The sequence below is a fragment of the Lithobates pipiens genome, unplaced genomic scaffold (assembly GCF_037356315.1).
Source record: "Lithobates pipiens isolate NorthernLeopardFrog02 unplaced genomic scaffold, aLitPip1_a1.2 Scaffold_13, whole genome shotgun sequence".
NCBI lineage: Eukaryota > Metazoa > Chordata > Amphibia > Anura > Ranidae > Lithobates > Lithobates pipiens.
In genome coordinates, this window is record NW_027507718.1 from 381,459,050 (window position 1) to 381,474,518 (window position 15,469).

The 15,469-nt window shown below is 41.7% G+C and overlaps 1 protein-coding gene across 16 annotated transcripts in view; it reads left to right on the plus strand.

Moving 5' to 3' along the window:
• Positions 1-15,469, plus strand: part of TENM3 (teneurin transmembrane protein 3) — a 1,601,892-nt gene that overhangs the window by 1,157,092 nt on the left and 429,331 nt on the right. For 13 of the 16 annotated variants that reach the window (XM_077477253.1, XM_077477255.1, XM_077477254.1 and 10 more), the window contains one exon: positions 450-653. The exons of the other annotated variants lie outside the window; for them this stretch is intronic. In XM_077477253.1, coding sequence (XP_077333379.1) covers positions 450-653 — 204 coding nt within the window. The remainder of the gene's footprint in view (positions 1-449; positions 654-15,469) is intronic. 16 annotated transcript variants of the gene reach the window in all.

The following is a 15,469-nucleotide window of genomic DNA, read 5'->3' on the forward strand; positions in this document are numbered from 1 at the left end:
TTATTGATTTGTTACACTTTGAGTGGAGCACCTGTATGAAGATTGGATCACCTTTTATAGATTTTATTTCTTAGGAACATGGTGATTGGACATCGATTTTGGACGCACATTTATATTTATGGACTCACTTTTTTTACATGGACTTTTGTATATGATATATCGTATTGATTCTGTTGCAATTTGAAGGTAGCGCCTTTTCATTTTCTGGTTCATGTTAACAGCGTGTCACTGTTAAAGGAACAACAACCTAGTATTACACATTTGTTTTTTATGGTGTTTTTAGTTGGCACCCCTCTTAATTCACTATCTACATTATGCTTGAGTATGTTATGTTTTTTTTTTTTTTCTTAATTACTTTAAATATGGATTTCTCTTATTATTTTTCTTTGCTCGTATCGATACATTACTCCATGGCTTGTTTTTTACATCTTGGTTATTTCTGTCCTCAGGTTCTCCCATGCCATCCTCATCTTCTAGTCCTTCCGTGATTGAACATTTACATTCCCCATCTTCATCTCCCCATCTTCATGACAACCAGAGGTGGTTATTAAGTGCTAGTGCCAAGCAGTCAGTTCAGGACTCTGATGACGAGTTTAATGCCAGCACACATTTGGTGCATCCAAGTTTTCTGTCAGAGAGTGTCCTGTGTCATGGTAAGCGTAGGACGCCTTGTCCATAGATCTATCTCCTCAATGCATTTCTTTTTAATTTCTTTCATTTTCTGTTTTATTGTTTTTATATGCCTCCTGTTATCACGTGTTCTTTTGTATACAATAACAGGGGTGGGGGGAGTATTATCTCAAATCTGTGTTTAGGATCATGTATTACCACTTTGGAAATCACAAAAGGCCAGCTGGCATTTAGAACTGCAACCCAAGATTTTCCCAATGAAAAAATATTGGGTCACACTCCATTTATGCCAAGTTACAATACAGTGGAAGGCGGAGTTTCTGATAACGGAAACACAGCTGAAGCAAAAAATGTTTTATTTTGAATGGAACAGAGAAGGTATGGAGCCTGTGTCAGAATTTTGTCACGTGTTGCCCTATTAGAGAGCTGCACCCTAATTTCCTTCTGTCAGTACAGATAGTGGGGGGGAATCTCTCCAAAAGTGACACAAACAAAAACATAGGATGCCTTCCCATTTTCTGAATGATCACACCAGCTCCATTTCTTACACAGGAGATATAGGGACAGGAAGTGAGAGAAAATCTCCCGAGGGGAGATGTGGGCCATAGACCGAAACAAGGAAATTACAGAAATGTTAATTCCTTACTGCTCTATCCAAAAAAAGAAATACACTTCATGTTCTAAATATATTGAAATTTCCTAAAAAAAAAAAAGTTTCCTTTCTTAGTGTTTACATTGTGTCTCATATGCTTCAATTACTTAGTAACGCCTGTGTTTATATTACGTTTATTTGTCGTACTAATACTGATCTGAACAATATATTTATTAATGGGTAATTAAACTTTCAAACACACTTTTACAAACTTTTTTGCCTCCACCTCCCTGACCTCAACCAACCCACTCTTCCCCACAGCTCCTTACTTGCCACCATGGCCTGTTTACATCCTGCGGCTGGTCTGTCCTTTCCATTGGCCACCCATAGGCAGTAGGCTTTTTCCTGACATAGGGGACGCTCAGGAGACAATCCCATATAAACCTATAGGGACTCTACAGTGAACATAGATAGAAGAGGTCCATTGCAGGATGTAAACATTGCTGCAGGCCTTAGTAGCAAAGATTAGGTGAGCATGGAGCTGTGGAAAGTAAGGGGGACTGAGGATGGTAGAGGCAAAAGCATTGAAAGTTAACCATTGACCCATTACTGGCCACCTTCAGAAAATGCGCATTTCCTGGCTTTCATACTTGCTTTCTGGCTTCACTTCTCTCTAAATCACTTACTTTTGGTTCAGTATTGAAGCCTGAGACAGCCAGGAAGTTAGCATTTTCCAGACTAGAACAGCCACTCTGTCTCCCTCGTGCAAGTGTCCCTGTTCTTTTAGCAGCTTAAGATTACAATGCCTGTGTGCCATTCCATTAATTAAAGTTGCACAATAGGATAACTACTGCAATTATACTCGGTTGCTGCAGAAAAGGATCGCTTTAATCAAAAGTTTGGTTCCTACACTGTTCAAAGCACATATGTGATTAAGCAGCACAAAAATATGCCACCTATAACAGCTGCTTCACCAGCTTTCAGCACACATTTGTTTGCCCAGAATGCCACAGAAATGAAATTCAGCCCCGAGCGAAGCAGCTGTGGACTTACCCTTACCCCCTGGCATCCTGCCACAGAGACATGCAACAATGACAGTTATGGTGCTACGGCAAGTTACAGAGCTGTCAATCAGATTGTCAGTCAAAGAACAGAGTTATATCTCATTAGGTGCCATGATAAAATATTCACACTGATCCATGACTGGGTAACAACGTTCATTTCATCTGTCTGTCCGCTTTTATTAGTTTTCATTTCTATTGTTCAGAAATCAGGAGTCAGACAAACTTCATCTCTGGTTCAAGGGATTTCAAATTGTAAATGAAGCTGAGCGAGTCATAACCGTACACATTTGTAATTGTGCAGATGAACACAAAGGTGGGGAACCATTATTAAAGTGATGCAAACTCGCATCCACTTTAAATATCCATTTGTATGCTAGAAATCTCAGAAATGGGAATGCCTGCAGCGTGGGATTATATATTTGAAGCAAACACAGGTTCAGTGTATCTTTGTATCCTTTGTGTGTCTTTGGTGTCAGCTATTTTTTTTTTTTTTTTTTTTTTTATGTGATTCAATAAAACAAAATCCCAGTCTTGGAAAAGCCACAGACTTCATTTTGTGAGGTTACGATGCACTTCATTTACCTGAATGTACTTGTTCCCATCTGCACTATAGCTGAAAGATGGCTACAACATGGGCCTTAATTGCCGGGAGGGCGTCCATAGATGTCCTCCTGAGCATGCGCTGTCTGCACGTCACTGTGGGCCATGCACAGCGTGCTCTATGATCGCAGAGTCTGAGACTCGGCTTATCACAGATTGGAGTAAGGGGGCGATCCCGACACCTTACCATGTGATCAGCTATCAGTCAATGACAGCTGATCATGTGATGTAAACAGAAGATCGGTAATCTATATTTTTTTTGCGTGAAGGGAAAACAAAAGGCGATCACTGGCTCTTGTCAGAGTCCCTCACACAGAAAGCTGCGGCTGCCTCACATGTGCCCACCAGTGCCACCTATCAGTACCCACCAGTGCCACCTACCTTTGCCCACCAGTGCCACCTGTCAATGCCCACCAGTGCTGCTAATCAATGCCCATCAGTGCCCCCGGTCAGTGCTGCCTGTCGGTGTCACCTACTAGTGCCTATCAATGCCCTTTAGTGCCACCCATCATTGCAGCCTATCGGTGCCCATCAGTGCAGCCTCATCAGCACACATCAATGAAGTAGACACATTACCTGTTTTCAAAATTTTATAACAAACTATGAAAGTTTTTTTTTTTTTTTTTTTCAACATTTTCTGTATTTTATTTATTTTAGTAGCAAAAAATTAAAAAACCCAGAAGTGATTAAATACAACCAAAGGAAATCTCTATTTCTGTGAAAAAAAAAAAAATCTAATTTGGGTACAGCGTAGCATGTCCATGCAATTGTCATTCAAAGTGTGATAGCGCTGAAAGCTGAAAATTGGTCTGGGCAGGAGGGGGGTTTAAGTGCCCAGTAGGCAAGTGGTTAAAGCAGGATTAACCCCCAAACCAAAATAGTAATCTATCAATCATTAGATGCAGTGTCTGCCTTCATTTTCTTTTTTTTTAGGCCAGGTGTTTTCCCCTGGTGATCTGGCCAGTCGCACACCTTCTGTATTAGGGTGCCCTCATTCTGGATGAATGAGCACATGGGTACAGCAGGCATTAGCATTGTCAGGCTGGGAGGAGGGCAGTGTTATATGTACTAGCAGATTTAATTAAATTAAATTGAAGCAAAACTCCAGCTCACACACTCAATTATAGCTCAGATACAGCAAACTGTTTTTTTTTTTTTTTTTTTTCTTTTAGGATAAGGGTTTTGTATAAATAAATAAAAGCTGATCCTTGTAAGCACCCCTGTCAGTGTTAAAGGGTTTGTTGTAGCCCTGTAAACTGATACATTTGAAAGAGAATATGTTCTTTTGAAAAACAGACTTACTGGCAGGATCTCCAGATAAAAATGCAGGAAAGAAAGCCTAAAAAAAAGAAAACAAATGCAGCCATTACAGCTCAGAATTGGTAAGCTGCATTATAATATAATAATGCAATATAATAATGTTTGCTTTTGTGTTTAATACCACTTTAAGATATAGTTCCAACAACTAGACCTTAAAGTCTCACCAAAGTTGTTTTTTTTTTTTTTTTGGTTCCTGTCCCCAAGGTGTCAAAGTACAAGTGTAGGCAGCACTCCCCCCCACTGCTGTCTCATCATACATAGACCAAGGGGGCAAAAAAATGTATTAGTTATGATTGACAATGCTTGCCTTGGGCACCAGGGAGACTAGTGCCATCACAATGAACACAGGTTATGGGTTTGCGTCAGCTCCAGTGTCTGTGAAAGGAAAAAAAAAAGTAGCTGAGACAGGCACACTCACAGTAGAGCACTGCCGGCTATTCCCGAACATACACCATCAGTCTCGGTCAGTCTGGGACACATTTGCGTGTGACACAGGCAAGCTTGCTACACAATGGGATGATGGGCTCTGCCACAGCCCTGCAACAGGAACGCCCACAAATTGGTGGTGTTTATGGGGAGGAACAGATGAGCTGAAAAATAAAGAAAGAGGATGCTTACTAGTATCCGTTGCGATTTATATAACAAAGATTTCTAGGTATTTGAACATGCTGTTCTGAAACAATATTTTAGTTACAAGTAATCCTGGGATTTCTACTTTAACATTTGGAGGATCTTGGAAGTTTGACATTTTGCTAAAAATAGGCCCAGCAACAATTTCATTAAATTACTCCTTCAACTGTATTTTAGAAGACATGTTTAAATGAAACTAAGGTCACATTGCATTGATGGGTTTATTCCCTTGTAAACCGCATTTTACTTATGGAATCAGTGAAGTGCAAAATTACATAAAGCAGAACCGACCAGATGTAAAAGTGTAACAATGACGTACAGTGTAATAAAAGTATTCTAGAGAAACACATCATACTAATACACCATTACAAGACATAATGGTAACACTATAATAAAACACCAGATCAATGGTACATAACATATTATACCATTAAGCATTTTACCATGGAGTTTGCAATATATGTTTATGGTTTAATGCAGTTCTGGCACCTATATGTTAGGAGGATACCAAATTACTTGGTATGGCATTATAGCAGATTTTCTTTTAAATCTGTCATAGAGCAGGAACACCGTATTTACTAAAAGTGGAAAGTCGCACGACCGCGGAATTGTCAGTTAAAGCACCGCAGTGCTGTTTCTCAAAAAATGGCCTGGTCATTGAGCAGCCAAATCTTCCGAGGCTGAAGTGGTTAAAATGTATTTTTGTGGATGCATACAGCAATGAATAGTCATCATTGGATCAGTGTTTATATTGTTTACTTTAAAAAGATTTTAGGGGCTAATGCACTCAAAAGTTTGTGGTAGTATGCCACTTAATGGCTGTATTTAACCACTTCAATGCCAGGCACTTATACACCTTCCTGCCCAAGCCCATTTTCAGCTTTCAGCGCTGTCGCAATTTGAAAACCAATTGCGTGGTCATGCTACACTATACCCAAACACATTTTTTATAATTTTTGTTCCCACAAATAGAGCTTTCTTTCGGTGGTATTTGATCACCTCTGAGATTTTTATTTTTTGCGCAAAAAAATATAAAGACCGAAAATTTTGAAAAAAGTTTTTTTCTTTGTTTCTGTTAAATTTTTTTGTAAATAAGTATTTTTTTTTTCTTCAACTGATGGGCACCGATGAGGTGGCACTGATGGGCACTGATAGTTGGCACTGGTATGCGGCACTGATGGGTGCTCGTAGGCGCCACTGATGGGTGCTCGTAGGCGCCACTGATGGGTGCTCGTAGGCGCCACTGATGGGTGCTCGTAGGCGCCACTGATGGGTGCTCGTAGGCGCCACTGATGGGTGCTCGTAGGCGCCACTGATGGGTGGCACGGATGCGCACTGATAGGTGGGCACTGATGGGCATGGATGGGCACTGATAGGTGGCACTGATGGACACTGATGGGTGGCACTGATGACACTGATGGGTGGCATTGCTGGGCATCACTGATTTTATTTGTACCATAGAGGTGTCAGTGCCCATTTGTGTTCACTGATTGGCATATATTGGGCATTCATTTGCACATGTGGATGGCCATGGGGGATGTACCTGGCCATCCACATATTAGGAGCTTCTCTGGGGGTCCTGGTGGCTTCCCTGGTGGTCCAGTGTGGGCATCCGAGGAGGGGCTGCGCTGATAAACAATCAGCACAGACCCCCCTCCGTCAGGAGAGCCCCCCCCTCCGTCAGGAGAGCTGTCGATCGGCTCTCCTCTACTCGCGTCTGTCTGTTTACATCGGGATCAGCCGTGATTTGACATGGCTGATCACGTGGTAAAGAGCCTCCGCTGGAGGCTCTGTACCGAGATTGGCAATGCACACCCCCCATATGACGCCCAGTCAGGATAACTGAACCACCACCCGACCATCATTCTGCTATAGGCCGGGCGGGAAGTAGTTAAAGGGGGTTGTAAAGGTTCAAGTTTTTTCACCTTAATGCATGCATTAAGGTGAAAAAACACCTGGAAGTCACTGACTTTGATTGGAGAGATTGATAGCAACGCAGCCATTGGCTTCCACTGCTGTCAATCAAATTCAATGACCCGGGGGCGGGGCCGAGTCCTTTATAGATGCCAAATGAATGACTCAGGAGCGCACCCGCAAGGTAACCCTCTCAGGAGAGCGCTTCTCCAAGGGGGTTATCTGATGGGGGGGAGGACCCACCAGAGCCGCCGAGTAACCTCAGAAGAGGATGTCTGGGCCACTCTGTGCAAAACGAGCTGCACAGTGGAGGTAAGTATGACATGTTTGTTATTTAAAAACAAAACAAAAAAAAATGAAGCTTTAGTATCACTTTATTAGGCTGTCTATCCATACACATGTGTGTGTGTTTACCAATGTATACCTGATATTACAACCATTTCTTTATATCGGTGGCTGTACTCAGCATCTGTGGTTGTCCGGCTGGGAAATTCATCCAGATTTTTTTGGCCTACAGCCACAGACATGTAACATGAAATGACTTTTTTTTTTATGTTTGATGTTGATAGGACGTTGATGATGTTTTAGGGACGCTTACAAGTATATTTATTTTGCTGAACTGGAGATATCTCTATGGACATGTATATTTATTTTTCCTAACTGGAGATATCTCTATTTTTGGGAATATTGTGTTGCAATTTTGCATTGGTAATTATTAACTATTTCAGGATACTCCATCCCATCTGGTTTTTTTTTTAGTTTAAAACATTGCTTATAGGCTGGTAAAATGAGTACAGTCCTGTGCATAGCCTAGCATCTGTCTGATCAAACTTTACTAGGCCTGCTGGTCCAATAAAGGTCCTATCATGTCTTGTGCAGTATTGATGAGGCATAGAACTTACAATAAAGTTGGCTTCTTCTTCTAAAAGATCTAAGGCTGCTTAGTGCTTAGTATTGCATCAGTAGCCTCAGGTATAATAACACAAATACTAAGCCCTGGCAATCTGCCAGTTTGGGCATGCTTGACTGTAACTTTTTGGCCTTCTTTGTTTATTACCATTGAGATGATGCCTTCTTTTTTTGTTGTTGGTGTCATCATTACACATTTCTGTTTGACAAATCGTCCCTTATGGGTTCAAGGCATTTCGTATTCCTTTTTGTAGAAAATTCAGAGACTTTGAGAAAGCTGAACAACGTGTTTGGCATTTTTCACATCGCTGTACAAATTTGAAAGGAACAGGTGGCAGTTAATACAATGAAACAAAAATATATCAATATATTATTATATATATATTTTTTTTAAACCCACTGTTTCCTGGCTATAGACACGACAGTTCTTTGAAATGCTTTGCAATGCAGCATATTGCTGGCAACCTGTTCGCCCAAATCAAATACTGCTCAGAATATATATCAGCATTGCCAGGCTTTAGAAATCCTTTCAGATCTGATGAAGAGAGAAGGTTAGCTCCCAGGAGCTTATGAATATAAAGTTTACAGAGTACCATGGATGTAATGATACATTTCCTCTTCTTTAGATTTGAAAAATGCCTGAAATTGTATTCATTATATTGCTTTCCTTGCGCTGCACATGATATGCATAGCACATCCAATGACCCGAAGGTGTCTTCTGCCCCTATAGTCTTGATTAAAGTTGTAACGTTTTATAGTATGTATGGAGATAGACTTGGACCCAAAGACACAGCCCCATATTCCACACACTACTGCAAATAATTGCCTGACAATGCAGGCTATAAAATCTTCTATTAATATATTGTTTTATTAGTGTCGTAGAGGATGTTACGGCAATGGTATGGATGATGGGATGGGAGAGGGAGCATCATCCTTTGTACCTTGAAGTCCTTTGGAGACCAAAATGAAAAAGAATATACTTTGGTTGAATTTTATTTAGTAAAAATGTTTATGGCGTGGAAGAAATTTTATTCCTATACATTTTTTTTTGTACTGATTGGTGCACTTCAAAAGAAAATCTGATTTAGTACCCTTTTTTCAAGTTATTTTAGAGACAATCTGTCAAAAAAATAAATAGGTTGACACACTGACCTCATATAATAAAATGCTTGGTTGTCATTCTGATCCTCTGGTTTCAGTATTTTGAGTCACTGAGATGGGACAAGGATACAGATCAGGAGTTTTGACTTAATTTGCTTTATCGTTGGATAGGCTCATAAATTTAGGGTCCATTCACAGCAGCCGCCATGTTGAAACGCAGCAGCTGTTGTGCGGTGCGGTCCAGAAGGCTCACCGTACCGTACTGCATTGTTTCCTTTTTTTTAACAAACTTTATTGAAATGTCACAAAAACATTTCAGAATGTTCAATTGGCTGTTGTGCGGTGTGAGAACAGTGCGTTGTGTTGCACTAGAACAAAACCTAGTGCATGCAATACTTTTTTTCAAGGACCATACACCACTGCAACAAAATGATGTTAACTGACCAGGCATTTAGTCTTTTCATGCGGTGGGATTGTGCTTGTGGAATAGCTGCTTAACACAGTCCCACTTCATCTAGTGTGATTGGAACCTCAAAAAAGGCACCCAGGCAACTAGAAGCAATAGAAAATCCTGTGTGTTTTATTTTTCCTCATGACAGAGTTCCTGAAAAAAGCCTATCCCGTTATAGTGTGTACTTGTCTCAATTAATGCCGCGTACACACGAGCGGATTGTATGGCGTACTTAGTCCGTCATACAATCCGACGGACAATCCGTCGTAGTTTCTACTGAACGGACTTGACCACACACGGATACACAAACAGTCCGTCGAAAGCTTGCGCGATGACGTGTACAGCACGTACGACGGGACTAGAAATAGGAAGTCCAAGACACAGCAAAGCACCCTTCCGCCGTGTAAATCCTTTCTGGGCATGCGCCATTCTTAGTCCGTCGAACTAGCATACTGACGACCGTATTGTCCGCTGAAACCAAAGTACGACGGACAGATTTTTGGAAAAACCGAAATTCTTAGTACTCCGGACTGCACGCTGAAAAAGTCCGCTGAAGCCCACACACGAGCGGATTGTCCGCTGAAATGTGTTTCAACGGACTAAGTACGTCAAACAGTTCGACCGTGTGTACGCGGCATAAGTGTCATTTCTGTCTGCTGCTTCAATCCTCTGCTATCTGCATGAATCACTTCTGGCAAGTTTTCCTGACACCAAGAGAAAAAAGGGTGACAGAGGAGGGACCTTCAGCTGTTTGACAGCCTCAGCTTTGTTCCTGTGTGGTATGTGAGGGTTTACAACCACTTCAACTCTAAAAGGCCCACCTTAAAGAGGAACTGCAGTCTGCTCACATAATTTGTAATAAAAACATCTTTGCCATTCTGAAGCTTCCCTCCAACCACTTTGCATATTAATTTATATATACTGTGATAGATATGTATCTAATACACACACACACACACACACACACACACACACACACACACACACACACACATCTAGTGGGCTGCACTGGTGGGCACTGATGGGCTGCACTTATGGGTACTGATAGACACAGTTAGGAAGGCACTGATAGGCACAGATAAAGTGGCACTGATGGGCACAGATAAGTCGGCACTGATGGTCACTGATAAGATGGCACTGATGGGCCCAGATGAATGGCATGGATGGGCGCTGATAGGTACCACTGATAGGTGGCACTGATGAGCACTGATGTGCAGCAGCACTGTCCAGTCACTGATTGTGGGCACTGATAGGTGGTACAGTGGGCACTGACATGTGGCGCTGGTGGGCACTGACATGTGGCGCTGGTGGGCACTGACATGTGGCGCTGGTGGGCACTGACATGTGGCGCTGGTGGGCACTGACATGTGGCGCTGGTGGGCACTGACATGTGGCGCTGGTGGACACTGACATGTGGCGCTGGAGGGCACTGGTAGGTGGCACAGGTGGGCATTGAGGAGCTGGGGCACATCGGAGTGATTTGGACTGATGTCCCACTCACTGCCACTGGTGATCGGCTTTTTTTTTTTCTCCTCGTGCTGTCAGCGCGAGAAGAAAAAATAGCCAATTACGGCTGTGTTATCATCATGTGATCAGCTGTCATTGGCGCTGTTGTTTTACGTTGCTACTTTGAAGAGGAATACCGTTGCTATGGTAGCAGCTAGCTACCATAACCCCAGTATTCTCCTCCTCTTCTTCTTAAAAGTGGTCTCTGTGGCGGAGTCACTGCGAGATCACTTTTATCTGCAGGGGAAGAGGGCCCCCCGACACTCTCCGGTGCCCTGAGCCGCTTACTGGAGCCGCCAGTAGCGGCGGAGGCGAACGGATCCTCTCCCTAGCCTGACGTGGAGACAAGTGAGGGGAAGATGGCTCCCACCCATCTCAATTTCATCGCAGGGCGGAAGCGACGTCAAAATGTCCCTTCTGCCCAATGCTCTTAAAGGGACATTTTAGTGTAAATATGAGATATGAGGTTTTTTTTTTTTTACCCCAGATCTCATATTTGAAAGGTCCAGTCATACTTTTTTTCTATTACAAGGGATGTTTACATTCCTTGTAATAGGAATAAAAGTGACCCATTTATTTTTTATTTTTTTAAAGAACAGTGTAAAAATCAAAACTAAAAGGTAAAATAAATAAGGAAAAAAACTAAAAATTTAACCTCACCCCGTCCCGCCGAGCTCGCATGCAGAAGCGAACGCATACGTGAGTAGCGCCCGCATAAGAAAACGGTGTTCAAACCACACATGTGAGGTATTGCTGCGATCGTAAGAGTGAGGGCAATCATTCTAGCCATATACTCCCACTGTAACTCAAAACCTGCAACCTGTAGAATTTTATAACTAAAAGTTTGTCGCCATTCCACAAGTGGAGGCAACTTTGAAGCATGACATGTTGAGTATCAAATTACACAGCATAACATTATCTTTCACAATATAAAAAATAAATAAATTGGACTTACTTTACTGTTTTATTTTTTAATTCAAAAAAGTGAATTAAAAGTGTGCTTATTATGCCTTGTACACACGGTCGGACATTCCGACCACAAAATCCGTCTGATTTTTTTCTGACTGATCTTGTCCAAAACTGGTGTTATATACACACAGTCAGACAAAGCTGTCGGAAAATCGTTCGGAACGTGGTGACGTTGGTTGCATACGATGGGACTACGTTCAGGCTAGTAGCCAATAGCTTTGGTCTTGTAATTTGATCTGAGCATGCGTGACACTTTGTCGGGAATTCTCTACAAATGATCAGAAAAAAAAAACATTTTTGGCGGAATTTACGGCAGAATAAGTCCGATAGAGCCCACACACGAGTCGATTTTATGACAATATAATCCGATCGGACCGCCATGTTATTCTCTAGGGTGTTAGAAAAAATAAATAAATATATATATATATATATATATATATATATATATATATATATATATATATATATATATATATATAATATTCTAATGTTTGGGGGTTCTAAGTAATTTTCTAGCAAAAAAAAACATGTTTTAACTTGTAAACACCAAATCTCCGAAAGAAGCTCGGTCCTTGTTGAGAAACTGATAAAAAAAATATATATATATATAGCCGATACAGAAAAGCTATGTGACTGGGGGGGATAACTACTTATTCCGTGCAGACAGTAAATATAACATGCATTGTCACTGGAATAATAATTTCAGGGACGCAGCTCCCTAGCTAAGCCTCGATGCCAGATACTAGGAAACGCAGCATGACCTGATCCTAGCACACAACTGTAATACAATTCTGTTGTATTATTCTGTTCAATTTAAAGGATCTCCGTCTATAAATGACTTTCAGCCTAGAGAATTGCAGTAGACAAAGAACTGTGTGAGACCTGTTACATATTATCCGTGCGTTTAGCCGCTCGGATCCTCAAAAAACATTGACATTGTTAATAGAAAAACTGCTCCTAAATGAATTGGATTTCTGGCCTATAAATGTGTAAATGGAAGATGAACACCTTTTACAGGAAACTGAAATATATGCATGTAGCTATAGTGTAAGGATTTGTGACAACATGCAGATTTGGTGTTTGCATTCAGTGCTGTGTGAACAGGAATTACAGTTTTGTGATGCCGTTTGTCATCTTTCCTAAGAATACACAGGACAGAAATGGGTTAAAAAAACAACAACCCTACAGCCAAATAATATCTCTCACTTGAATCTGCTACCTATAATCCCTTTATTCTTTTATTTTTTATTAACCACTTTCAGCCCCGGACCATTTTACTGGCTTAAGACCAGACCACTTTTTGGGATTCGGCACTGCGTCGCTTTAACTGACAATTGCGCGGTCTTGCGACGTGGCTCCCAAACAAAATTGATGTCCCTCCCCCCCCCCCCACAAATAGAGCTTTGTTTTGGTGGTATTTGATCACCTCTGCGTTTTTTATTTTTTGCGCGATAAAAATAGAGCAACAATTTTGAAAAAAACGCATTATTTTTTACTTTTTGTTATAATAAATATCCCCCAAAAATATCTAAAAAACAAACAAACATTTTTTTCCCTCAGTTTATGCTGATATGTATTCTTCTACATATTTTTGGTAAACAAAATCGCAATAAGCGATTGATTGGTTTGCACAAAAGTTATAGCGTTTACAAAATAGTTTTATGGCATTTTTATTAATCATTTTTTTTTTTTTACTATTAATGGCGGCGATCAGCGATTTTAATGGTGACTGCGACATTATGGCGGACACATCGGACATTTTTGACACGTTTTTGGGACCATTGTCCTTTATACAGCAATCAATGCTATACAAATGCAGTGGTTCCTGTGTAAATGACACTGGCAGTGAAGGGATTAACCAGTAGGTGGCAGTGTAGGGGTTAAGTGTTCCTAGGGGCATGTTACTAAATGTGGGGGGCTGGGCTTTGGAGCAGAGATCAGTGTTCACTAAAACAATCACATGGAGCAGAGATCAGCGTCACTTGTTGATAGGCAGAACGGGGAGATGCTGTTTACAACGGCATCTCCAAGTTCAGCCGCCCCGTGAGATGATCGCGGGTATGCCTGTGGCGATCGAGTCCGTGGGACCCGCGACCGGACCCGCGGCACACTCGCGATGGCAGGGCGGCATTTAAAACTGGATGTACCTGTACGCCAATATGCCTGCCCATGCCATTCTGCCGACGTACATCAGCGTGCGCTGGTCGGGAAGTGGTTAATAAAAACATCTTCTTTCCCTTCCTTCATTGTAGGAAGAAGGGGAGAACTATAAAGTGTAAATACTACATTTGTGATGGCTGTAATTAGTCATCACAACCATCACAAGGTAGAGTCACCCCAATTGGCGACCGTTCAGATCAGACATTCATGGGCACACTGGTGTGTTTATGAACAGCACTTAAGAAATACACGTCCACAACACTGCCGTTTTAAAAAAAAGGTTACTGTGGACTTTTTGGCAACTTGGCAAACATGCATTAATACATTCTGAATCTGTCACGTAGCAATGGTTCCACGTTTGTAAAATCTGTACCTTTTATCTCTTTTAAGCACAAAACATGTCAGAGGTGGTCTACTGCAGTTTAATGAATAGGAAAAGTTGCTGCGTCCCAGGGTGCAAGGATTCATTTTTAAAGACAAATTAGCTTCTATAGTTCAAATACTTCTTTTTTTGTCCAAATGACTGTGTGCACCTGGCAAAACCTTTGAGTTGCAAACTTTTGAAGATGCGGACGTGTTTGCACAGTTTTTTTTCATTCAACCCAGCGGGCTGAATGAAAAAAACCTGACAGATCGCCATACCAACACAAGCAATGTTGGTGCAGCGATCTTCCCAGCTGTGCTAATGTTTTCTGACAGGGGGACCCCCTGCCAGAACACAATGATCAGTGCTTGCAACCTTTATCTTCAAGCACTGATCTTTGTTGGACTTCACAAACAAGTTGGACTTACGAGTGAGCTCAGGGAACAGAACACGTTCATAAGTAGTGGACTTGCTGTACTCACCTGATCCTTCGCGGACTGTTCCTGGTCTATGGAGCCTGCTCTGGGTTTGATGGTGTCAGGAACAGTCCACAATTTAAGACCGCTAGAGCGCAGGGGTGTCTGACTAGATTTGTGCTGGGAGGATTGGATGATTAGGTAAGTTATCTTCCTTTTTCCTCTCCCCTAGACACAAATTAGCAGGTAACCATTGCAGTGTTGACACAGACTAACTGTATGAGAACTTTTATTTTTTGCCTGGAGATGGGCTTTAAGGGTTCGTTCACACGTGAGGCCATGGGGAAGTAAAAACAAGTGGTTGAGCTTCAACTTTAGTGCCCTCTGACCGCCTGCCTGAATGGTGACATACAGCCATGGCATAAATTAAAGAGCATGTCGCGTTTGGTGGGTGGTGTCACTGCCAAACCAGGCTTGGATCGTTTTTCAGAGGCGCAACCGCCATTGTTGTGCACTTTTTAATTCTTTCATGGTAATTATCCTTTATGCCACATACACACGATCGGACATTCTGCCAACAAAACTGCAGATTTTTGTTGGAAGGTTGTTGGCTCAAACTTGTCTTGCATAGACACGGTCACACAAATGTTGGCCAACAATTACGAACCTGGGAACACGGTGACGTACAAGATGTACGACAAGCTGAGAAAAAGGAAGTTCAATAGCAGCTCATTCTGCTTGATTCCGAGCATGCGTGAACTTGTGTGTGATGGATTTGTGTACATGCGATTGGACTTTCCGACCAGAAAAGTTTTGTTGGCGGAAAATTTGAGAACCTGCTAG